A 25,800-nucleotide genomic window follows, 5' to 3' on the forward strand; every position below is an offset into this window, starting at 1 on the left:
CCACATAAGGGATTAGTGTGCAAAATTAAAGTGCATGGGAATTGGGGTAGTGTATTGAGATGGATAGAAAACTGTTTGGCAGACAGGAAACAAAGAGTTAGAATAGGCAGGCAGTGACTAGTGGGGTATCGCAGGGATCGGTGCTAGGACCCCAGCTATTCACAATATATATCAATGCTTTAGATGAGGGAACAAAATGTAATATCTCCAATTTGCAGATGATGCCAAGTTGTATGGGAGGGTGAACTGTGAGGAGGATGCAGGGATCCTTCAGTGTGATTAGGACAAGTTGAGTGAATGGGCAAACGAATGGCAGATGCAGTATAATTTGGAGATATGTGAGGTTACCCACTTTGGTAGCAAAATTAGAAGACAAACTATTATCTGAATGGCAATAAATTAGGAGAGGGGATGTGCAACGAGACCTGGGTGTCCTCGTACACCAGTCACTGAAGATAAGCATGCAGGCCAGCGGCACGATAGCACAATGGTTAGCACTCTTGCTTCACAGCGCCAGGGACCCAGGTTCGATTCCCAGCTTCGGTCACTGTCTGCGCGGAGTCTGCACGTTCTCCCCGTGTCTGCATGGGTTTCCTCCGGGTGCTCCGGATTCCTCCCACAAGTCTTGAAAGACATACTGTTAGGTGATGTGGACATTCTGAATTCTCCCTCAGTGTTTCCGAACAGGCACCATAGTGTGGCGACTAGGGGATTTTCACAGTAACTTCATTGCAGTGTTAATGTAAGCCTACTTGCGATAATAAAAAAGATTATTATTATTACTACAGGAGGCAGTAAAGGTGGCAACTGATATGCTGGCCTTCATAGCGAGAGGATTCTAGTCCAGGAGCAGGGATGTCTTGCTGCAATTATACAGGGTCTTGACGAAGCCACCTCTGGAATATTGCATGCAGTTTTGGTCTCTTTATCTGAGGAAGGATATTCTTGCTATAGAGGGAGTGCAGCGAAGGTTTACCAGATTGATTTCTGGGATGGCGGGACTGACATACAAGGAGATCGAATCGGTTAGGTTTGTATTCGCTGGAGTTCAGAAGAATGAGGGGGGATTTCATAGAAACCTAAAGAATGAGGGGGGAGTTCATAGAAACCTATCAAATTCGAACAGGACTAGACAGAGTAGATGCAGGAAGGATGTTTCCGATGGTGGGTGTGTCCAGAACCAGGGGCACAGTCTGAGGATATGGGGTAGACCATTTAGGACAGAGATGGAGAAATTTCTTCATCCAGAGAGTGGTCAGCCTTTGGAATTCATTACCACAGGAAGTAATTGAGGCCAAAGCATTGCATGTTTTCAAGAAGAAGTTAGATATAGCACATGGGACGAAGGGGATCAAAGGATATGGGGGGAAAGTAGTATTAGGCTATTGAGTTGGATCATCAGCCATGATCATAATGATTGGCAGAGCTGGTTCGAAGGGCCAAATAGCCTTCTCCTGCTCCTTTCTTCTGTTACTATGGCATTGAGATTGAGGCGTGTCATGATCATACTGAATCATGGAGCAGGCTCAAAGGGCCGAATGGCCTACTCCTGTTATTAGTTTCTATGTAATTTTATGTGTGCTGAATTTCTAATCTCAGCTGTACTGAACATCAGATTCCAGGATCAGAGGAAAAGTATCGTGGGTAAAGAACTTAGAATATACCCGACCATTCCCAAGTCTCATTGCAGCCAAATGTATAGTGTTTGGTCCCAAACAGATTAAAAGATACGTCACATGCAATAAACAGCATAAAAACAGACCATTTGGCCCAACCAGTCCATGTTTCCTTTCATGCTCCACGCAAACGTCCTCCCATTTTTCCTCATTTAACTATCAGTATAACCCTCTATCCCCTTCTCCTTCATATGCCTATCTATCCCTCCCTTAAATGCATCAATACTTTTTGCCCCAACCACTCCATGTACCTCCATGCACAACTATAAAGCATAAAACAGTTACAAAAAAAATTTGACACATACCACACATACATCATTATCAATGTCCTCCCCAAGAGAAGACGATGACGAAAAAGGTCAAAGACACAGGCAGATTGGTCACAATCTTGGACAACTGGTGGCTTCAATGTCACTGTACCCTTCGTCTGACCATGCTTCTTAGCAAACTTCTCAAGAATATCTTTTGCTTCACTCCACCGCCCTTGAGCATACAGCCAATGTGGAGATTCTGGAATAAAACTACAAACAGGCAGTAACAATATGATGTTGTAAACTTAAAAATGAGTAACAGCTGAAATAGATGCACACGGATCTCTAATTATGCGCCCATTTTAACCAGGTATGTAATTAAAAATTAAACAAAATCGAAAAGAATAATCTGATCTTCAACTGAAATTCAATTAAAATAAATGTTTTTGTTGATGAAGGAAAACCTCCTGGTAAAAGCCATTAGTATACATGCAAATTGAATGTACCTGCAATATTGTGGCCAATTATTCCAAGGTAACAAGTTAAAACACTTCATGGATGTACATATTACAACACAGAGAATTGAAAAGTAAAAGTAATTTACAAACAATCCTGCTTACAGGACGCTCTGCCGATTTTGTCAAGAATAACACCAAACTTTATGGCTATAATCGAAAGACAGGTTTCCCATAAAAATTGTGGCCAGTGCAGAATTAATCAACATTTTTTCAGCATCTATGAACTTGTGTCACAGATTTGGGTTTTTATTTAGGTTTTTTTATGCTCTATGCCAAAGGCCTCCCATTAGACAAAACTCTTTTCTGTAGAATCAAATTGTACTTCCTCATGCCCAATATGTAACAATTCTATGACCATGTGATCTCTATTAATATAGTAAGTCAAGGTGTTTAAGAGAAGCCCTTCTGATTAAGGTTTGTCAAAGTTACATAGAATTACATAGAACATACAGTGCAGAAGGAGGCCATTCGGCCCATCGAGTCTGCACCGACCCACATTAATCCCTCACTTCCACCTTATCCCCGCAACCCAATAACCCCTCCCAACCCTTATGGACACTACGGGTAATTTATCATGGCCAATCCACCTAACCTGCACGTCTTTGGGCTGTGGGAGGAAACCGGAGCACCCGGAGGAAACCCACGCAGACACGGGGAGAACGTGCAAACTCCGCACAGACAGTGACCCAGCGGGGAATCGAACCTGGGACCCTGGCGCTGTGAAGCCACAGTGCTAATCACTTGTGCTACCGTGCTGCCCACTTTTTATTGATCTTATATCTGTAAAAATTACATCGCTGGAAGGAGAAATTCACAATGTTCATACTAGTGTGGAAGATTGGAATTATTGGGTAGATTTTGATATTGGCTTAAAGTGTATCTACTTTGCTTTTCCCTGCAGCATGTAGTAATTGATAATACTTTACCGAATAAGAATTCTGTTCTCTTAAAAATATTTCTTTATACTTCAATAATCTCGTAATTGGAAGTGTTAGCTTCTGGAATGTTACAGCTCATGGCAGAGAATATTAATCACAAAAGCAGAGCCAGAACACTAGTTTTAACATATGCAGTTAAAAATGTGCATTAAGGGCGCACTGTGGTTGGAAATTACGGAGCAACTCTTGATCATAGTACAACCCATGGTATTTCAATTAGTGATTAAGGGGTCTTATCAGGTTGACAAATGCAGAATGTCTGGGAGTTGTTTTTACATTGATGGTAGTGGTGTTAGAAATAAAGTACCGCAGATCATACAATCCAGTTTGGGACCAGTAACTTTTCAGATAAAGTAGACAAAGCTTGATATTCAACCAGTTGCTAAGAGAATAAAGTTACAAGATTCCAAAAATAAACTTCCCTATGCAAGGTCAGAAAAATAAAACAATTTACAATATCTATCTTGTACATTCAGGATTAACATAAGGTACATGTGAATTAACAGGCAAACTGTGATTGAACACCACACATGACAGATTACACAAATCTCTCATAAACCCAGCCAGGTGTCAGTAAACACTGAGTCAACTAGCCTATCTCTCTCACAAAGTGTTCCAGTCTTCACTTCCAAAGATCTCAGCTTAGAATTCTATTCAAATGTTGCTCCAACATCGACCCACCTCACAGGATCTCAATCATGTCCACTGAGATTCCATTCTTTGGATTCCAGAGTCTGCACTGGGTAGAACACTACTGCTTCAAAGGGTTACCTTTGCTCCAACGGCCCGCAGCATGGAGTCACCGACCTTTTGATGCCTTCTTGGATTGTCAGGCTTCTCCTGAGCCCTCACCGCAAAGTCTGCTAATGCACCTCTTTTTCTGTTTGCAGTCTCTGCCTCTGCTCCTTTCTTTTTAACTTGGACCTCTCCATGTGCTTTGTCTGGGACTACTCTTTTGGGACGTCTTCCTGTCCCCTGCCTGGGACTCTTCGCTGGGTAGGGCACCCGCTCCTGGTCACATGATTAAGGTTTTCACATTATTTCTTTCCTTTAACCTTTTCAGACAGGCACCCCGAGAACTCCAAAATTCTGCCCTGCGCATACACAGTCTCCTCCTAGTCCACACATGTGCAGAAACACCTGAGGCATGCTGGGATTGTAGATTCCAGCGTATAAGATGTCTCATGTTTCTCATGTCAAAAAGCTAGGTTCAAGCTAAAAGTTGAAATACTGCTGATCAAGTAATTGTGCTGGAACATGGGAATTTGGTTCAGTGAAAAACTTGTGCTAGAATGGGAGGAGGAATCCACTCCAAGACCAAATGTGCCACAGAACAGGCAACAGTCACTCCCCTAATCTTGAGAAGCATGTCTCAGAATGGATCTTCCAGCATCACCACCACATATGGCACTTGAGTGACGAAAACGAACCCGGAGTCCAGCAAAGAAAGAAAATTCAGAGCATCAGCTAGTTGCCGTGGCCGTGGCCATTTTATGGAACAAAAATGTCTATGTTGCGACGGAAGACTAAGGTTGCTTAGAGACTGTAAAAATGATCAGTTTCCAACAATTCATCATCAGACAGCAGCAAAAACATTAGTGCCTGTTATGTCACATCGGCAAAATGGATGAAACACTCAAGAATTTCAGCAGCCTAACTGTGGAGTGGAAAGGTCTGAAAGCAGTTCTGGTGAAAACCACAGGACCTGAGAAGACAAGAGTCATGGTGGTACTAGCCTGCATGGCTGACATGACAAAATTAAAACTGATAATTTTTTTTAAGTACAACCATGCCGAAAATCAAGTTCTTTCCAGGAGCTTGTGTGCATGTCCATAACATCAGATTAGATTAATGAGGACGGAGCGAGAATGTGGATCAATAATGTGTGAAATAGCCATCCCAGTGGCCTACATGAAGAATGCAGCTTGTTAGTGTGGGAGGTTCAGATGCCATATAACTGATGAGATCAAGAGGCACATGCAAGATATAACATCAACATTGTAGCTTTACTCAGGTCCATAGTTGAACTTTCGATGTGTGCCTCAACAAGCCAATATGGAATAGGTGTATGGTTGATACAGAAAATCCTTCCCAAAGGACTGTAAATATGGTTGCTGCTTGATGTTTTGTAGTTTTGTCATCAAAATGTGGGATGCTATCAATGCATAAACTGCTATCTGATCATTTCTAAAGATGTGGGATATCTAATTGAACGTATGCAGAGGAAGGTAAGGTAATTGGTTGTGAAGGATTGATACTGAAACCAAAAGGGCCAAATCTGATACAATTATGCCATTGGGTGGCACGGTGGCTAGCACTATTGTTTCATAGCGCCAAGGACCCGGGTTCGATTCCCGGCTTGGGTCACTGTCTGCGCGGAGTCTGCATGTTCGCCCAGTGTCTGTGCGCTCCGGGTGCTCCAGTTTCCCCCCACAAATCCCAAAAAACTCGCTTGTTAGGTGAATTGGACATTCTGAATACTCCCTCAGTGTACCCAAAGAGATGCTGGAGTGTGGTGACTGCGGGGGAGGGGGGGGATTTTCACAGTAACTTCATTGCAATGTTAATGTAAGCCTACTTGTAACACTAATAAAGATTATTATTAGCCAAAAAACACAGAATGAATTTAATGAATTATTTGTTTTGGATCTTGGGAGACCTTCCCTCTCCTCTCCCCGCAGGGACTCCGGTGACAGGGAGGCCCCCCCCTACCTCATAGGAACGCCTGTGATAGGGAGACACCCCTACCCACAGGGACCCCTGTGATAGGGAGACCCCGCTACCCCACAGGGATTCCTGTGATAGGGAGAATCCCCTACCCCACAGGGACCCCTGTGATAGGGAGACCCCCTCCCACAGGGACCCCTATTATAGGGAGAGCCCCCTACTAAACAGGGACCCCTGTGATAGGGAGCCCACTCCCTCCCCACACTGTGATAGGGAGACCCCCCTCCCCACAGGAACCCCTGCAATAGGGAGACCGCCCCCCTACCCAACATGGACCCCTGTGATAGGGAGAACCCCCCAACCCCACAGGGACCCCTGGGATAGGGACCCGTGGGATAGGGAGCACCCCCCACCCCACAGGGACCCCTGTGATAGGGAGACCCTACTCCCCATAGGAACCCCTGTGAACGGGAGACACCCCTACCCCACAGGGACCCCTGTGATCAGGAGACCCCCCACCCCACAGGGACCCCTGTGATTGGGAGACCCCCCTCCCCACAGGGACCCCTGTGATAGGTAGACCCTCCTCCCCACAGGGACCCCTGTGATAGGGAGATCCCCGCCACAAGAACCCGTTGCCTAACCCAGGGTCCCCCCCCACAGATCACAACCAACAACCCCCTGGAAGGTGACTTGACAGCTTTTGCACCCAGCAGTGCCAATGTGGAGGCTGTGATGCTGCTGGAAGGACAGGTAACCAAGTTGCAGGATCGTAGAGGACCCAAGCCACAAATCAGTAATAAGGGAAGGGGTGTTTCGCAGGGTGTTGGTCATGGAGAGAGGGGGCAGTGGGAGCTGGAAGTACAGACAGGGGGTTGGATTGGTCAAGCTAAATTGCCCTTAATATCCAAAAGGTTAGGTGGGGTTATGGGGTTACAGGGATAAGGTTAAGGAGCGGGCCTTGATTGGGTGTTCGTTCAGGGGGTCCGTGTAGACTTGATGGGCTGAATGGCCTCCTTCTGCACTGTAGGGATTCTATGATTCTTTCTATGAGCACAGCTGTGACCTGCGTCTGGTTCCCATTAGCTGCAAGCCATTCATAACTCTCTAGTAGTGATCTGTGATTGACAGCTTCTACAAACCATCTGCAGCTTTGATTCATTCATCTCCGTTCAAAATTCAGCGGCTTAACTGGTAAAATCCCCACTTTTACAAACACTGACCAAATGAAAGAGGTAAGTGAATTCCAATCACTCATGGGGGTCCCTTTAGTACGGGGTCTCCCCCACTTACAGGGAGGCCTAATGGGGGAGGGGTCCTCCAATTACAGGGGTCCCTGTGTGGGGGTCCCCCTATTACAAGGGTCCCTGTGGGGCAGGGTCTCCCTAGTACAGGGGTGCCTGGGGGGGGGGGGGGGGGGTCTTCCTATTACAGGGATCCCTGTGGGGGGGGTCTCCCTATTATAGGGGTCCCTGTGGAGGTGGGGTCTCACTATTACAGGGGTCCCTGTGAGGGGAGGTGGTTTCCCTATCACAGGGGTCCCTATGGGGGAGGGGGGTCTCCCTATTACAGGGTTCCCTATAGGGGTGGCCTCCCTATTATAGGGGTCTCTGTGGGGGGATGCCTGTGGGTAGGGGGGTAGGAGAGAGAGCGGGGAGTCTGGTAGAGAATGCATGGGCAGGCAGTGCACTGTTGGGGAGGGGGGGGGGGGGTTGCCCGCTGATGGGCTCAGAGCCTTGCTGGTGGAGATCACAAGTGATTCGCGGCCATGTGATTCCTGGCCACAGGGCTGGTGAATCACGAGAGGCTGGAGCATAAGGTGCCGAGTCCGCTAAATAAATGCAAATGGGTCATTAAAGTCCCATTTGCATGCTCCCGTTGGCATGCGGTGTGGACCTAGTTTCCGCCGCCATCGGGGGGGGAGGGGGGTGGTGGTTGGAGCATCACTTTCGGATCAGCGCCCAATTCTCCGATGCTCATTTCTCCGTCCCATCGGGGAATGCATTCCGGGTGTCCCGGGGTGACCATATTAGTCGATACCAATTTTAAGAAGAATTTTATCGGCTTCAAAGGTCACATTTTCTGCCACAATCTATGGTATTGGCCATGTGGTTGAATTGTAGATTTAGATAGAACTGATATCTCTGAACTTTGGTTGGGGCATTTAAACAGGAGCAGAACATGCAGCCCCTCATCCATCTATGTTATAGTATGTTGGTTAATGGTGATGGATCTATAATGAATCTAAATGGTACAGGGAATTCTGAAAGGGTTGGGTGGATCATATAAAGATGGTACTGGTAATGTCACCAAGTAAGCAGGTAAAATGGTATTGCTGCAGCTGGATCATGTAGTAGATCTAAAGATGGTACTTTGATTACTTTAGATAATGATACTTGAACAAGTTTACACCATAGCTCAGTTCAAGTCCAAAGATGTGTAGGTTAGGTGGATTGGCTATGCTAAACTGCCGCTAGGTTGAGTTGTGAGGATAGGGTGGAGGATTGGGCCTCAGTAGGGTGCTCTTTCAAAGGGTCTATGCAGACTCAATGGGCCACATGGCCTCCTTATGCTCTGTAAGGAATCAATGATTCTATGAAGTAAGTTTTGTATCCAATAATTTACTTTTAAACTGAGGTCATTTAAAAGAAATTTACAGCTAATGAGCAGAGTAAGATTCTACAAACACCAAAAGACATGAATGATAAGATTTGGCACATGGAAAGTTAATCTGAAAAACGTGCTAAATGGGATTATGCTTGAAGAATTGGAGCAGAAGAGAAATCTTGGTGTTTTAGTGAACAGGTCATTAAAACCATCAGCACAGTGTACTAAACTGTTCAAAAACAACTTTGGGATACATAGTAAATCCAGAGATAACATTTCAAAACTATATTTGGCGCTAGTGCGACTACATTGAAATGTTACAGTAGTTTTGGTCTGTGTGTTTCAGAAAGGATATCCAGTTATTCCAGGAAGTATGGAGAACAACTGTGCAGTTGTATAGTGAAGGATTGACTGCTTGGTCTTCCCTCTCCTGAAAAGCACAGACCACAAAGGGAGTTGGTAAAATGATTAAAATAGTGACTCACCTGGTGTGACCCCATTTTAACCCTCAGACTTTGCATGACCCCAGCATGAAAATTTGGTGGTTACAAGAGTTACTTAGCCGGGGGGGGGGGGGGGAGAAGAGCTACTTAGCGGGGGGGGGGGGGGGGTAAACTGAAATGAATAAGTTAACTGGCGAGCTGCTGAATAGGTTTTGCAGCAAGAATCAAGCCGCAAATGTCAAGGAGGATTTAAAGAGACCTCGCAGTTGCTTGCATAGTCCAGCTCCAGGCAACCATTGCTGCAATTCCAACAGGAGGGGGGGGGGGGGGGTGGGGGGGGGGGCAAAACAAGAGGCCCCGGTTTAAAGTTACTGCAGGGTTCAGATGGATTACATCCAAACAGGTATTTGGTGTGTATAAAACTTAAATAATAGGGAATATATTTTTAAAACTAAGCACAACAAAGTTGGAAATACAGGACGAACTTTATGTTTCCCACAAACTGACAGGGTGGTAATTTGTGGAAAAGCTTTCTAACATGGGGTGAATAATAATTATGGAAATACCTCTTCAGCCAAAAATAGTGAAAGGCTCTGAAGAGAAGAGAAAAAGATAAATGAATAAGTTAACTGACGAGCTGCTGAATAGGTTTTACATTCCTTACCCAATGTATAATGCCCACGCCAATAGGAAAGCCTTCATAATAGCTATTTGAAGACAAGAAATATACAACATGTATTAGAGCTAACAACATGCAGCAAGGCTTGGGTGAGAGTCAAGTTATCTGCACCATTAAATCTGTGCAAATACAATCAATCACATGATGAAACTAGAGCCAGCCTTTTAAATTGAATTTTAATAAGTGGTATGTAGATATTATACTATTACTACATAATTGGGTCACCAGCAAATGCCGTAGGCAAGATTCATTCCATAAAATTTCTAGGGAGATTAGCTACATTATTTGCAAGTGGTGAATAAGAGGAAAAAAATCAAAGAGAAATGGTTCCAAAATAACTTGATACTGATGTCAAATGTGGTCAATTTCATAAAATAGCATCCTTTAAAACTTTCAGCTGGAACCAACTGTCCTCAATCAACTTTAACAAATGGAAATGATTTTGTTTTACTTACAAGACACTGTTTCAAAAAAAATTATTTCAGGCTTAGATATTTCTCAAAAATATTGGCAGGGAACATGAAGCAGAAAGAAAAAAGGGTTAGTTAAATATGCACACTCTCTCCAGTACTTATAAATGGAATTTTAAAAAGGTACTTTCAAAAAATTATTTTGCAATATAATAAGATTTATAAACAAGCAGACATTTTCCTCAATTAAATGTGAAGAAAAAAAAGATTCTAATGTTTTGAAAGCTGTACCAGCTCTGCAACAGCCAAGAGCTCGCAGGCCGGTATACTACCGTTGGGTTGGAGTAGTTCCAATAACTCCGGAAGACTGTTAGCTAAAAATATTGTGACGGGGAGGGGGATTTTCCACCCCCATTTACGGTGGGCGGGAAAGTCAGTGGGGGTGGAGAATCAAACAGGATCCTTTTTTTAAAAAAAAAATTCAGATCGGTCTGCCAGAGCTGCCCCTTCCATTTTCTTTTTTAAACGTGCTTGAAAGTTTGGTGGAAAAAGTTGACGGGCTGGGTTCCACATTTCCCAACCTGAGACAACACTTCGAATAGAAAATCATAAAATCCCAACCTCTAACTTTATTGCAACATACTTAACTACGAGAACATTCCCTTACACTAGTTACTCCTGGACTCTCGGATCTCGTGTATGTCACTTCTATGACATCACAGACTATCACTTCTATGACATCACAGGCTATTACAGTTAACCCTTAATGGGACTTAGTCAAGCTTACTCCACCATAGCACATCTCCCCCAAAGTCTCGGTTCAGACTTCAAAGTTCTCGGACATTCCTGGAAACCCAATGCTTCAGCCTGCTAGTCATTCTGAACATTTCAGTGTTTTGAAGTCTCATAGGAAATGTCGCCTCTTGTTGCTCTCTTTAGTAAATGTTCTTTCTTCAAGTTCCCTTCCTATGCTCGCTCCTTCCTCCATTTTTCTGAGATTTCACCTTCTCTTACACCTCTTCTACTTCTCTATGATGTGGAGATGCCGGCGTTGGACTGGGGTGAGCACAGTACGAAGTCTTACAACACCAGGTTAAAGTCCAACAGGTTTGTTTCGATGTCACCAGCTTTCGGAGCGCAGCTCCTTCCTCAGGTGAATTCACCTGAGGAAGGAGCTGCGCTCCGAAAGCTAGTGACATCGAAACAAACCTGTTGGACTTTAACCTGGTGTTGTAAGACTTCGTACTACTTCTCTAGTCCAGGGTTTTTCAAACTCAGGGTCGCAACCTGGGTCGGTCGCCGGCGGGTGTCAGGACGGTCGCGGAGCGATTGGTTGTGGCGTTCCCAATTGTGGGAATAAGTCCCCAACGGCCACGACTGGCATTTAAGAATCCCGGTCATGGGCAGTCCTCAATTGGAGCGGTGTTTGAGGGGGCAGGCAGCAAGAGGCTGAGCTGTGCGCTCGTCACCGCCAGGCATGGTTTGTCAGCGAGGAATACCGACCAAACGAGGCCAGTCAATACAGCTGACACGTCAGACATGAGGGCAGACGGTAGCACAGTAGTTAGCACTGTTGCTTCACAGCGCCAGGAGAGCAGGTTCGATTTCCAGCATGGGTCACTGTCTTTGTGGAGTCTGCACGTTCTCCCCGTGTTTGCGTGGGTTTCCTCCGGGTGCTTTGGTTTCCTCCCACAAGTCCCCAAATACCTGCTGGTAGGTGAATTGGACATTCTGAATTCGCCCTCTGTGTACCCGAACAGGCGCCGGAATGTGGCGACCAGGGGATTTTCACAGCAACTTCATTGCAGTGTTAATATAAGCGTACTTGTGACAATAAAGATTATTATTATTACTACATGTCAAGACTTGAAGAAACCTACAGTCATCACTGTGTCCCCACTCTCTGGAAACCAGGAATTCAGTGCTTTTGGTGAGAATGGATATTACTTGGATGTCTGGATAGTGCAATGCAGTGGAACCAGTAAGAAATATTGTGACATTGTATGTGTTTGGCAAGTTACTTGATCTCGTGTAAAGTCATAGTTTGTAAAGTAGAAACAAGATTGTAATTTTTTCTATACTTGTTTAAATTTCTAAAGTAATGGGAATATATTTAAAATAAAGTTTGTGTGTAAATGTAAGAATGCACATGTTTAATTGAAATTGTTTTAATTTTCAGTAGTAAAACGTCATAATCTTGGAAAAATGAGGTATTGGAAATTAAATTTCAAGGTTAAAAAAAAGAAGGCTGTTCAAATGATCAAGTCTTTCTGTCAGAGGCAGTGGCAGAGAGGTCACACCCCAGACACATCGGTGATTTGGGCGTGAAATCATGGAGGAGAGATTCCTCCATTTTGTAGCTGCCTGCAAGCAGGCAATGGCCTGTGTGAAGAACTGAAGATGGATTATTTTGTAATAAGGAAGAGAAGACCAGAGACACAAACAGGCCAGGATCTCCATAGAATCCCGACAGTGCAGAAGGAGGCCATTCAGCCCATCGAGTCTGCACCAACCCTTCGAATGAGCACTCAATCCATGTCCACCGCACCCTATCCCAACCTAACCTGCACATCCATAGACATTAAAGGGCAATTATCATGGCCAATCCACCTAACCTGCACATCTTTGAACTGTGGGAGGGAACTCCGGAGCACCTGGAGGAAACCCATGCAGACATGGGGAAAAAGTGCAAATTCCAGACAGTCATCCGAGGCTGGAATCAAACCCGGGTCCCTGGCGCTGTGAGACAGCAGTGCTAACCACTGTGCCGCCCCTGACAACTGACTCTGCTGGAGAGGTTCTCAGGAAAGCCCACGGCAGGACAAAGCAGTGCTAGTGTGAGCTGTATCCCGAGCTCCAGGGCCTCTGGTGAACAAACCAAATGAAGCTGAAATCGGCTAATAATTTAATGAGGTATGTATGGCTTTAAATATGCCAATTCAAAACCAGATGCAAAACCCATGTGTGTTATATGCCGGGAACTCCTGGCAAATGGGAGTTTAAAACCCAAAAATCTTCAACGGCATGGCGAGTTTGAGGACAAACCTCCTGATTTTTTTCAAAGGATGCAGCGAGGACTTAAATAGTCAGCTGGCGTCTTTCGCAGAAATGTAACATTGAATGACGAAGCAAGTGAGATCGTGAGGACCAAGCAGGCTCACCTGCCATATTAAAGGTAAGCAATAATGGTGTGTCACAAATGTCGGCCAGCGTGGGTCCCAAAGGTCTGCCGGTTGGTAAAAGTGGGTCCTGGGGAAAAAAGTTTGAAAGCACTGCTCTGGTCTACTGCTCTGGACACTATTAAACAGAATTCCAATTGGTAGGTGGTTTTGGATTCCCTGCTTTACTGTCTTTCTTTCATTAATGAAGACGAAGGCCCTATCCTCTCTCGTCTCCGACTTTCACTCTGTTCTCTAGGTCAAAGATCTGATAATGTTCTTCCTCCGTGATCGCCATCATGGTGTTTCATCTGTTTACTTCGCTAAGTTTCCACTCTTTCTCATACTTTCTCAAAGTCTGTGGGCGGGATTCTCTGTCGGCTGACGCGGAAATCAGGAAAGGCATTTGGGTGGAGAATCGGCTTGACGGCAAAATCATGGGCGCCGGGCTCACACCAAATTGTAATTCTCCAGTGCCTCAACAATGACGTCAATGCGTTTCACTCTGCATGTTCAGTAAACGCCGTTCGCATAGCATTAGCGGGCCTGATGCGGTATTCACCTCACCCCTCAGCTATACCACCCTCATCCCAACCAGCTGCCACACGTCGGCAGAGCTGCACGCTGCTTACCCGGGGCAACAGCCACAGAATCCCCTACAGTGGGGGAACTGAAGGGGGGCAGAGGAGTGTACTGATGGCATGGGCAGTGCCAGCCGACGGTACCCCAGCAGCACGAATGGGCACCAGGTCCAGAGGCCCCCACGGTGCCAAGCGGGGCCATTGGTGCAGAGACGGGGACATGCAGGGGCGGGGTCCGCTGTGCCAAACGGGGTCACTATATAGTTTGTGGGATCCTAACATTTCAGCCTTTCGCTCCCCCGCAGACGATGGATATTGGAATTCAACCAGCAATGGTTGCCTTCCTCTGCAGCTGTGCGAGCTGGAGCTGCTAGAGGAGAGTGCTGCAGTAGTGGAGCCTGCTCCAGATAAACGTGAGGCAGCCGGTGAGGATGGAGAGATGGCCGCCGAACAGGCCAAGAGGAGAAGGTGCAAAGGAGATGCCACATGAGGCCTCATGTGTACCGTCAGCACATGTCATTCGAGGATCTGCTGGACCAGGCATGCTGATGAAGGTCCCAGCTGAGCAGGGAAATAGTGCAACATATCTGCCAGATCATGACTCACCTGGCACCATGGGGGAATGGGGGAGGACACCCGCCCTGGTGGCCATCACGGTGACGGTCGCCCTGAACCTTTACGCCGCAAGGTCCTTACAGGTGCCGAGTGGGGACCTTTCCAGGACCTGACAGAGTGCGGTGCACAGGTGCCATCTTGGACCCCTATATGCCTGGTCGGCGCAATACACCCATTTCAATGTGGACCGAGCCTACCAGGATTACCGGGCAGCTGGGTTCGCCACCATCACTGAGATGCTCAGGTTCAGGAGGTGATTGATGGGATGCATAATAATAATAATCTTTATAAGTGTCACAAGTAGACTTGCATTTTTAAAATGTTTTTTTTAATTGTTTTTATTAAAGCTTTTTTCAACCAGACATAACAGAAAAATAAACAAAAAATATTTAACCAAACTAGGTGTCTGTTATCATTATACAAAACAAAAATACACATTATATCGACAATTCCTCCCACCTGAGCACCCCCCCCCCCCCCCCCCCCCCCCCCCCCCCATCCCTATTGCTGCTGCTGCTGACACTTTACTGCTCCCCTAGAAAGTCAAGGAAAGGTTGCCACCGCCGGGAGAACCCCATCAAGGACCCTCTCAAGGCAAACTTTATTCGCTCCAGGCTGAGAAACCCCGCCATGTCACCAACCCAGGCCTCCATGCGGGGGTTTTCGAGTCCCTCCACATTAACAAGATCCGTCTCTGGGCTACCAGGGAGGCAAAGGCCAACACCTCGGCCTCTTTCACTTCCTGCACTCCCGGATCCTCCGACACCCCAAAGATCGCTATTGTTGGACTCAACTTCACCCGCGTCTCCAAAATCCTGGAATTAGCCCTCGCAAAGCCCTGCCAGAATTCTTTAAGCGCCGGGCATGCCCAAAACATATGGACATGGTTCGTTGGACTCCCCGCACATCTCGCGCACCTGTCCTCCACCCCAAAAAACTTGCTCATTCTCGCCGTCGTCATATGAGCCCGGTGCACCATCTTGGACTGAATTAAACTGAGCCTGGCACATGATGCAGACGAATTCACCCTGCCCAGGGCATCAGCCCAGTCCCTCCTCTAGCACCTCGCCTAGCTCCTCCTCCCACTTGCCCTTCAGCTCCTCCACTGAGGCTTCTTCCGCCTCCTGCAGCTCCTGATATATGTCCGACACCTTCCCCTCTCCTACCGAGATGCCAGGCACTACCCTGTCCTGTATCCTTCGAGGGGGTAGCAGCGGAAATGTCCCCACCTGTTTTTTAAGAAAGTCCCGCACCTGGAGGTATCTGAAAGCATTTCCCGGGGCAGGCCGAACTTCTCCTCCAGCGCCTCCAAGCTAGGGAAAGTCCCATCTATAAACAGGTCTCCCACCCTTCTAATGCCTGCCCTATACCAGCCTTGAAACCCCCAGTCTATCTTGCCCGGAGCAAATCTATGTTTGTTCCTTATCGAGGTCCAAACTGAGGCCCCCTCTTCCTTCCTGTGCCTCCTCCACTGACCCCAGACCATCAGTGCCGCCGTCACCACCGGGCTTGTGGAGGCGAGAATGACAGCGGTGCCATTACTAGTGCACCTAGGCTGGTGCCTTTGCATGACACTGCCTCCAGCCACCCCCCCCCATCTCCATTACCCATTTCCTAATCATGGCCACAGTTCCCAATAGTAGCTACAGTAGTTCGACAGTGCCAACCCTCCCCCCGGCTACGCTCCAAGAGTAGCCTTTTGACTCGCGGGGTTTTATTTGCCCACACAAATCCCGTGATAATCCTGTTCACCCGCTTGAAAACGATTTGGGGATGAAAATGGGAAGGCACTAAAAAACAAACAGGAATCTGGGAAGAACCGTCGTCTTCACAGTCTGCACTCTTCCCGCCAGGGAAAGCGGGAGCATGTCCCACCTTTTAAAATCTCCCTCCATCTGCTCTACAAGCCGAGATAAGTTGAGCCTGTGTAGGGCATCCCAGTTCTTAGCCACCTGTATACCTAAATAATGAAACTCCTCTTCACTATCTTGAGCGGGAGCTCCCCCAGTCTCTCCTCCTGACCCCCTACCCTAGCGTGGAGAACAAACAGCTCACTTTTCCCCCACGTTCAACTTGTACCCAGAGAAGCTCCCAAAGTCTCCCAGGATCCGCATGACCTCCCCATCCCCTCTATTGAGTCCGAAATATACAACAGCAGGTCATCCGCGTAGAGGGAAACCCGGTGCTCCTCCCCCTTCCCAAACCAGCCCCCCTCCAGTTCCCTGAAGTACTAAGCTCTATGGCCAACGGCTCAATTGCCAGGGCAAATAGTAACGGTGACAGGGAGGCACCCCTGCCTCGCCCCTCCGTGCAACCAGAAATACTCCGACCTCCGCCGGTTCGTGGACACACTCGCTACGGGGGCCTGATACAGGAGCTTGACCCACCCTATGAATCCCTTGCCGAATCCAAACCTACCTAACACTTCCCACAGGTACTCCCACTTCACCCTGTCAAAAGCCTTCTCCGCATCCATTGCAGCCACTATTCTGCGTCCCCTCCATCCGAGGGCATCATAATAATATTCAGGAGCTCCTCACATTTGTGTTCAGTTGCCTGCCCTTGACGAAACCCGTCTGGTCCTCCTCGATCACTCCCAGGACACAGTCCTCTATTCTAGTGGCCAGAATCTTTGCCAGCAATTTGGTATCTACATTCAGGAGCGATATCGGCATGTAGGACCCACACTGAAGCTGATCCTTCTCCTTCTTCAAAATGAGCGAGATCAATGCCTGCGGCATCGTCGGGGGGGAGGGTTCCTCTCTCCTTTGCCTCGTTAAAGGTTCTTAGCAGGAGTGGGCTCAGTAGCTCTGAGAACTTCTTATAAAATTCTACAAGGAAGCCGTCCGAACCCGGGCCTTGCTCGACTGCAAACTTGCCAGTCCCTTAACTACCTCTTCCATCTCAATCGGGGCCCCCAGTCCCTCTACCCGATCCTCGTTCACCCTTGGGAACCTCAATCGATCCATAAATTGCTTCATCCCTTCCCCTCCCCTTGGGGATTCGGACTCGTATAGCTTCCCATAAAATTCCTTGAAGACTTCATTGATCCTCTCTGGCTCAACACTGTGTTACCTTCCTTATCCCGCACTTGCCCGATCTCCCTGGCCGCCTCCCTCCTGCGAAGTTGGTGCACCAGCATCCTACTTGCTTTCTCCCCATACTCGTAGCCTGCCCCTTTCATCTTCCTCAACTATGCCTCCGCCTTCCCAGTGGTCAGCAAATCGAACTCCGCCTGTAATCTCCGGCGTTCCTTTAGCAGCCCCCCCTCGGGGACCTCCCGCGCACTTCCTGTCTACTCTAAGTATCTCTCCCACCAGCCTCTCCCTCCCCACCCTCTCCCCTCTTCTCTCTGTGGGACCGAATAGAGATTAACACCCCTCTGATGACCGCCTTCGTAGCCTCCCAAACCGCTGCTACTGTTACCTCCCGTGTCATTCGTTATCACATAGTTCTGAATGATCCTCCTTATCCACCCACACACCTCTTCATTCGGCAGCAGCCCCACATCCAGTCTCCAGAGGGCGCTGCCCCCGCTCCGCCCCCAGTCGCTGGTCCACCCAATGCAGGGCATGGTCTAAGACCGCAATGGCCGAATACTCAATCCCTCCACCCTCGGGATTAACGCCCTGCTCACCACAAAAAAGTCAATCCGCGAGTAGACTTTATGGACGTGGGAGAAAAAGGAGAATTCCTTTGCCATTGGCCGCACGAATCTCCACGGGTCCACGCCCCCCCATCTGCTCCATGAACTCCCACAGGGCCCTGGCCGCCGCCGGTCTCTTTATCGACCTGGACTTAGACTGGTCTAACGCCGGATCCAAGACAGTATTAAAGACCACCCCATAATCAAGTTACTGGACTCCAAGTCTGGAATTTTACCCAACATGCGCCTCATGAATTCCGCATCATCCCAGTTCGGGGCATACATGTTCACCAACACCACCCGGGTCCCCTGTAGCTTGCCACTCACCATTATGTACCTATCCCCCTTGTCCGCCACGATGCTCCCTGCCTCAAACGCCACCCGTTTACTAACCAGAATTGCCACCCCTCTGGTCTTTGAGTCTAGCCCACCCATCCCCTCCTTAACCTCGTCTGGTCAGTGAGTTTTAAGTGCATCTCCTGCAGCATGGCCACGTCCGCCTTCAACCCCTTTAGATGAGAGAACACGCGGGACCACTTGACCGGCCCATTCAGGCCTCTCACATTCCACGTGATCAGCCTGGACAGGGGGTTGACCCCCCCCCCCGCCCCCGACCTTCCCCCCCCCCTTCCCCCCCCACCCCCCCCCCCTCCCCCGCCCCCGACCTTCCCCCCCCGCCGACTAGCCATCTCCCTTTTTCGGCCTGCCACGTGGCCGTGCCCCCCCCGCTCGCTCCAGCCCTCCCGCCGGAGGCCCCCTAGCCCGACTCTCCATCTATCCCCAACAAGTGGCTCCCCTTCAGTCAGCAAAGCAGCACCTCTTCCCCCCCCCCCCCCACCCCGCTCTCCGCCCCCACCCCTGCCAAGCACCCACTTAGCACTGATTTCCCCCCCATTGCGCTTCCTAGAGTCAGCTGACCCATGCTGATCCCGGCCGCTCCAGCCTCTATCTCCAAACTCACACTTGTCTCCTCCTTCAGGCCCCCAGCCCCCCCTCCCTCACAGGGTAAGAGGGCAAGTGGCATCCGGATTCTTCCCGTGCGCCGGAAAACACCACCCGGGCGTTACCCCGCCCGCTGAAACAAAAACAGGAAAAGAAAAGCAAACAAACTTAAACTCTACAAACAATCTTACACCAGGCCAACCCCCGATTACACAACTCCGCCAGCGCATTTTTCCCACATTCAGCTGCCCCTTAGCTCAAGTCCAGCTTTTTGTGCTTAATGAATGTCCACGCCTCCTCTGGCGTATCAAAATAATGGTGCCTGTCCTGGTACGTTACCCAAAGTCTCGCCGGATGCAGGAGCCCGAACTTCACCCCTTTGCTGTGCAGGACCGCCTTAGCCCAGTTGAAACCCGCACGCCTCCTCGCCAGTTCAGCTCCCAAGTCCTGGTATATGCGAATCTCGCCGTTCTCCCACTTACTGCTCCGCTCCTTCTTTGCCTAACGCAGGACACGCTTCCCGTCTGTAAAGCGGTGAAACCTTATCACCATCGCCCTCAGTGGTTCGTTCGCCCTTGGCGTCCTCGCGAGGACCTTATGCGCCCCGTCCAGTTCCAAGGGCCGCGGTAAGGCCCCCGCACCCATCAGCGTCCCCAGCATTGCAGTCACATACGTGCTCGCGTCTGCCCCCTCCGCACCTTCAGAGAGGCACAGGATCCGCAGGTTGTGACTCCGAGACCTATATTCAAGGTCATCCAGACTCTCCTGCAAGCTCTTGTGTAGGGCCTCGTGCGCCTCCACTCTGACCGCCAAGTTCTCGTCCTCATGCTCAGACACCTTAATCTCCACCTCTTTGATCGCCTTCTCCTGTACCTTCTGAACCTCCACCATTTTTTCCATGGAGGCCTTCATAAGGGCCAGCATCTCCGATTTCAGTTCTGTGAAGCCGCTCCTCAAAAAGTCTTGCTGCTCTCCCACACACTGGGCCCACGCTTCTCGATCCGCGCTGGCGGCCATTTTGTCCTCCCAGACCCGCTCTGCTTTCTTCCCCGCAATTGCTCGTTTGACAGTCCAGCTCCTGGTTGCCTCCATACAGCACCGGGGGAAACCTTTCCAGCGTCCGTTCCCACGCCGGTATCCGCCCTTCAAGTGCCGCTGCCGCCCCATTTAATGGCCCGAAACTCCAATCCCGGCGGGAGCTGATGGCCGCTACCGGAAGACACAAGTAGACTTACATTAACACTGCTGTGTTACTGTGAAAATCCCCTAGTCGCTACACTCCGGCACCTGTTCGGGTATAGAACATAGAACATACAGCAGAGGGCAGTAGAGCGGAGCTGCTGATTGGCTGTTGCGGGGGAAATTTGAATACGTGCGTCGTGGTCACCCTAACTTGAAGATGGTTTGTGGAGGAGCTGTTGTCAAGAGGAAGGCTCGAGGGCAGGTAGAAGTAGAAAGAAATTGAACCGTGATGTCTCAGCCTGCAGGCAAGTGATTCGCTGGTGACTGGCAAGTAGTTTTTGTTTTCTCTCAAGTGTTATCGTGCGGGGCGCAGAGGTTGCTGAGTGAGTGCTTGCTGAGAAGGGGAGTAAAGTTTTTTTTTAAAAAACTTACTGTAGGGAGTTTCCGGCTGAATCCGGTCGGAGTGAGGACAGAGTGACTGCTGGGTAAGTAGTAAAAATTGTAATTGTTTGCGCAGGCCAATAACAGCTGATTGCTGTTTTCATGTGGGTGCAGGTTAATTGTTTTATTTTTACCTGTATTTAAGTTGGGCAGGTTTCTAAACCCTAAACACTACACTTGTAGTGTCCCCCACCCTTCCACCTCCTTTAACCTAAGGGTAGAGTGAATAACAGGTAAGCTCTTTCTTTCTTTTTCTTTTTTTATCTATGGGGGTGGCAGGGAAGGTAGTGCAATGTTCCTCCTGCAGAATGTTTGAGGTGAGGGACGCCATCAGTGTCCCTGCTGATTTCATCTGTGGGAAGTGCACCCATCTCCAGCTCCTCAGAAGCCGCGTTAGGGAACTGGAGCTGGATGAACTTCGGATCATTCGGGAGGCAGAGGTGGTCATAGATAGAAGCTTCAGGGATGTAGTTACTCCAAGAATAAAGATAGATGGGTGACGGTGGGAGGGGCTGGGAGGAAGCAGTCAGTACAGGGATCCCCTGTGGTCGTTCCCCATAGTAACAAGTGTACCACTTTGGATACTGTTGGGGGGGGGGGGGGGGGGGGGGACGACAACTTACCAGGGGTGAGCCAAGGGGTACAGGTCTCAGGCACAGAGTCTGTCCCTGTTGCTCAGAAGGGATGGGGGGGGGAGGGGGGGGAAAGAGTAGAGCATTAGTCATTGGAGAGTCCATAGTTAGTCCATGGATAGATAGGAGATTCTGTGGGAACGAAAGAGACTCGCGGTTGGTGTGTTGCCTACCAGGTACCAGGGTCCGTGATGTCTCGGATTGTGTTTTCGGGATCCTTAATGGGGAGGGGGAGCAGCCCCAAGTCGTGGTCCACATAGGTACAAACGATATAGGTAGGGATAAGGATGTAAGGCAGGAATTCAGAGAGCTAGGGTGGAAACTTAGATCTAGGACAAACAGAGTTATTATCTCTGGGTTGTTACCTGTGCCACGTGCTAGCGAGACGAGGAATAGAGAGGGAGAGAGAGGAGTTGAACACGCGGCTACAGGGATGGTGCAGAGGGAGGGTTTCAGATTCCTGGATAATTGGGGCTCATTCGGGGGTAGGTGGGACCTCTACAAATGGGATGGTCTACACCTGGACCAGAGGGGTACAAATATCCTGGGGGGGAAATTTGCTAAGCTCTTCGGGAAGGTTTAAACTAGTTCAGCAGGGGATTGGGAACCAGAATTGTAGCTCCAGTATACAGGAGGTTGAGAGTAGTGAGGTCATGAGTAAGGTTTCAAAGTTGCAGGAGTGTACCGGCAGGCAGGAAGGTGGTTTAAAGTGTGTCTTCTTCAATGCCAGGAGCATCCGGAATAAGGTGGGTGAACTTGTGGCATGGGTGGTACCTGGGACTTCAATGTTGTGGCCATTTTGGAGACATGTATAGAGCAGGGACACGAATGGTTGTTGCTGGTGCTGGGGTTTTGATATTTCAGTAAGCTCAGGGAAGGTGGTAAAAGAGGGGGAGGGGTGGCATTTGTTAGTCAAGGACAGTATTACGGTGGCAGAAAGGACGCTTGATGAGGACTTGTCTACTGAGGTAGTATGGGCTGAGGTTAGAAACAGGAAAAGAGAGGTCACCCTGTTAGAGGTTATCTATAGGCCTCCGAAAAGTTCCAGAGATGTAGAGGAAAGGATTGCAAAGATGATACTGGATAGGAGCGAAAGCAACAGGGTAGTTGTTATGGGGGACTTTAACTTTCCAAATATTGACTGGAAACGCTATAGTTAGAGTACTTTAGATGGGTCAGTTTTTGTCCAATGTGTGCAGTAGGGTTTCCTGACACAGTATGTAGATAGGCCAACGAGAGACGAGGCCTTATTGGATTTGGTACTGGGTAATGAACCAGGACAGGTGTTAGATTTGGAGGAAGGTGAGCACTTTGGTGATAGAGACCACAATTCGATTACGTTTACTTTAGTGATGAAAAGGTATATACCGCAGGGCAAGAGTTATATCTGGGGGAAAGGCAATTATGATGCGATGAGGCAAGACTTAGGATGCATCGGATGGAGAGGAAAACCGCAGGGGATGGGCACAATGGAAATGCGGAGCTTGTTCAAGGAACAACTACTGCATGTCCTTGATAAATATGTACCTGTCAGGCAGGGAGGAAGTGGTCGAGCGAGGGAACCGTGGTTTACTAAAGCAGCCGAAACACTTGTCAAAAGGAGGAGGCTTATGTAAACATGAGACATGAAGGTTCAGTTAGGGCACTCGAGAGTTACAAGTTAGCTAGGAAGTACCTAAAGAGAGAGCTAAGAGCCAGGAGGGGACATGAGAAGTATTAGGCAGGTCAGATCAAGGATAACCCTAAAGCTTACGAGAGATATGTCAGGAATAAAAGAATGACTAGGGTAAGAGTAGGGCCAGTCAAGGACAGTAGTGGGAAGCTCTGTGTGGAGTCCGAGGAGATAGGAGAGGTGCTAAATGAATATTTTTCGTCAGTATTCATACAGGAAAAAGACAATGTTGTCAAGGAGAATACTGAGATTCAGGCTACTGGACTAGAAGGGCTTGAGGTTCATAAGGAGGAGGTGTTAGCAATTCTGGAAAGTGTGAAAATAGATAAGTCCCCTGGCCTGGATGGGATTTATCCTAGGATTCTCTGGGAAGCTAGGGAGGAGATTGCTGAGCCTTTGGCTTTGATCTTTAAGTCATCTTTGTCGACAGGAATAGTGCCAGAAGACTGGAGGATAGCAAATGTTGTCCCCTTGTTCAAGAAGGGGAGTAGAGACAACCCCGGTAACTATAGACCAGTGAGCCTTACTTCTGTTGTAGGCAAGGTCTTGGAAAGGTTTATAAGAGATTGGTGTATAATCATCTGGAAAGGAATAATTTGATTAGAGATAGTCAACATGGTTTTGTGAAGGGTAGGTCGTGCCTCACAAACCTTATTGAGTTCTTTGAGAAGGTGACCAAACAGGTGGATGTGGTGTATATGGATTTCAGTAAAGCGTTTGATAAGGTTCCCCACGGTAGGCTATTGCAGAAAATACGGAGGCATGGGATTCAGGGTGATTTAGCAGTTTAGATCAGAAATTGGCTAGCTGGAAGAAGACAAAGGGTGGTGGTTGATGGGAAATGTTCAGACTGGAGTCCAGTTACTAGTGGTGTACCACAAGGATCTGTTTTGGGGCCACTGCTATTTGTCATTTTTATAAATGACCTGGACGAGGGCGTAGGATGGGTGAGTAAATTTGCAGATGACACTAAAGTCGGTGGAGTTGGGGACAGTGCGGAAGGATGTTACAAGTTACAGAGGGACATAGATAAGCTGCAGCGCTGGGCTGAGAGGTGGCAAATGGAGTTTAATGCAGAAAAGTGAGAGGTGATTCATTTTGGAAGGAATAACAGGAAGGCAGAGTACTGGGCTAATGGTAAGATTCTTGGCATTGTGGATGAGCAAAAATATCTCGGTGTCCATGTACATAGATCCCTGAAAGTTGCCACCCAGGTTGAGAGGGTTGTTAAGAAGGCGTACGGTGTGATAGCTTTTATTGGTAGAGGGATTGAGTTTCGGAGCCATGGGGTCATGTTGCAGCTGTACAAAACTCTGGTGCGGCCGCATTTGGAGTATTGCGTGCAATTCTGGTCGCCACATTGCAGGAAGGATGTGGAAGCATTGGAAAGGGTGCAGAGGAGATTTACCAGAATGTTGCCTGATATGGAGGGAAGATCTTATGAGGGACTTGAGGTTGTTTTCGTTAGAAAGAAGAAGGTTAAGAGATGACTTAATTGAGGCATACAAGATGATCAGAGGATTAGATAGGGTGGACAGTGAGAGCCTTTTTCCTCGGATGGTGATGGCTCGCATGAGGGGGACATAGCTTTAAATTGAGGGTAGATAAATTGAGGGGAGGTAGATATAGGACAGATGTCGGTTCTTTACTCAGAGCGTAATAAGGGCGAGGAATGCCCTGCCTGCAACAGTAGTGGACTCGCCAACACTAAGGGCATTCAAACGGTCATTGGATAGACATATGGACGATAAGGGAATAGTGTAGATGGGCTAGTGGTTTCACAGGTCGGCACATCGAGGGCTGAAGGGCCTGTACTGCACTGTAATGTTCTATGTTCTACAGTGCAGAAGAAGGCCGTTCGGCCCATCGAGTCTGCACCGACCCACTCAAGCCCTCACTTCCACTCTATCCCCGCAACCCAATAACCCCTCCCAACTTTTTTGGACACTCAGGGCAACTTATCATGGCCAATCCACCTAACCTGCACGACTGTGGACTAAGGGAGGAAACCGGAGCACCCAGAGGAAACCCACACAGACATGGGGAGAACGTGAAGACTCTGCACAGACAGTGACCCAACGGGGAATCGAACCTGGAACCCTAGCGCTGTGAAGCCACAGTGCTATCCACTCTACCGTGCTGCCCGATCAACTGTAAAGAAGTAAGTAGTCCATATATATTTTATAAATTACAATAAGGGGACTCAGTTTGCAAGGTGGCTTATTTAAAATTTGTATTCCACCCACTAAAATGTCAAAATTGAAAACGCCCATCAAGACTTGGCTAGCCCCACTGCCCTACCCCAACATCATCCAAACCATATTCAGCACAAAGTATACAGCATTTAATGAAAGATTTGAAAAAAGCTTCAACAATATTAACAGAACAGCACATGCATTAATGCGCAGAATTAGTTGTTTAAATGTTTGTCAATACTACTGACTTAATTGGGACAGCCAATGTCAAATAACTGTACAGCAGAGGGAGAGAGATTTTAAAAACTTGCAACAAAAGAGAACCAAGTCAACAAAAGATGAAAGTTTGATGGAATGGCAGGAACATAATATTCAGCATGAATATGACAGAGATCCTGAGAAGAAAACTGCAAGAAGACAAGAAAGAAATGATATTTTAAATACCAAGTGCATCAGAACAGAACAAAATATACTTTTCCTTTAATAACTCATAAATGAAAACAAAAGAAAGGAAACAATTCCACAAAATGTGACATTTAGTGGGGAC

The 25,800-nt window shown here is 48.0% G+C and overlaps 1 protein-coding gene across 5 annotated transcripts in view; it reads right to left on the reverse strand.

Annotated features, from left to right (window-relative positions):
* LOC140427927 (solute carrier family 22 member 15-like) overlaps positions 1-25,800 on the reverse strand; it is a 120,838-nt gene that overhangs the window by 71,497 nt on the left and 23,541 nt on the right. For all 5 annotated transcript variants that reach the window (XR_011948666.1, XR_011948665.1, XM_072513793.1 and 2 more), the window contains exon 6: positions 1,982-2,197. Coding sequence is in view for 3 of the 5 variants with exons in the window: in XM_072513793.1 (XP_072369894.1) it covers positions 1,982-2,197 (216 nt within the window). In the remaining 2 variants the exon portion in view is untranslated. The remainder of the gene's footprint in view (positions 1-1,981; positions 2,198-25,800) is intronic.

This window comes from Scyliorhinus torazame, chromosome 8, assembly GCF_047496885.1.
Source record: "Scyliorhinus torazame isolate Kashiwa2021f chromosome 8, sScyTor2.1, whole genome shotgun sequence".
NCBI classification, from domain to species: Eukaryota; Metazoa; Chordata; class Chondrichthyes; order Carcharhiniformes; family Scyliorhinidae; genus Scyliorhinus; species Scyliorhinus torazame.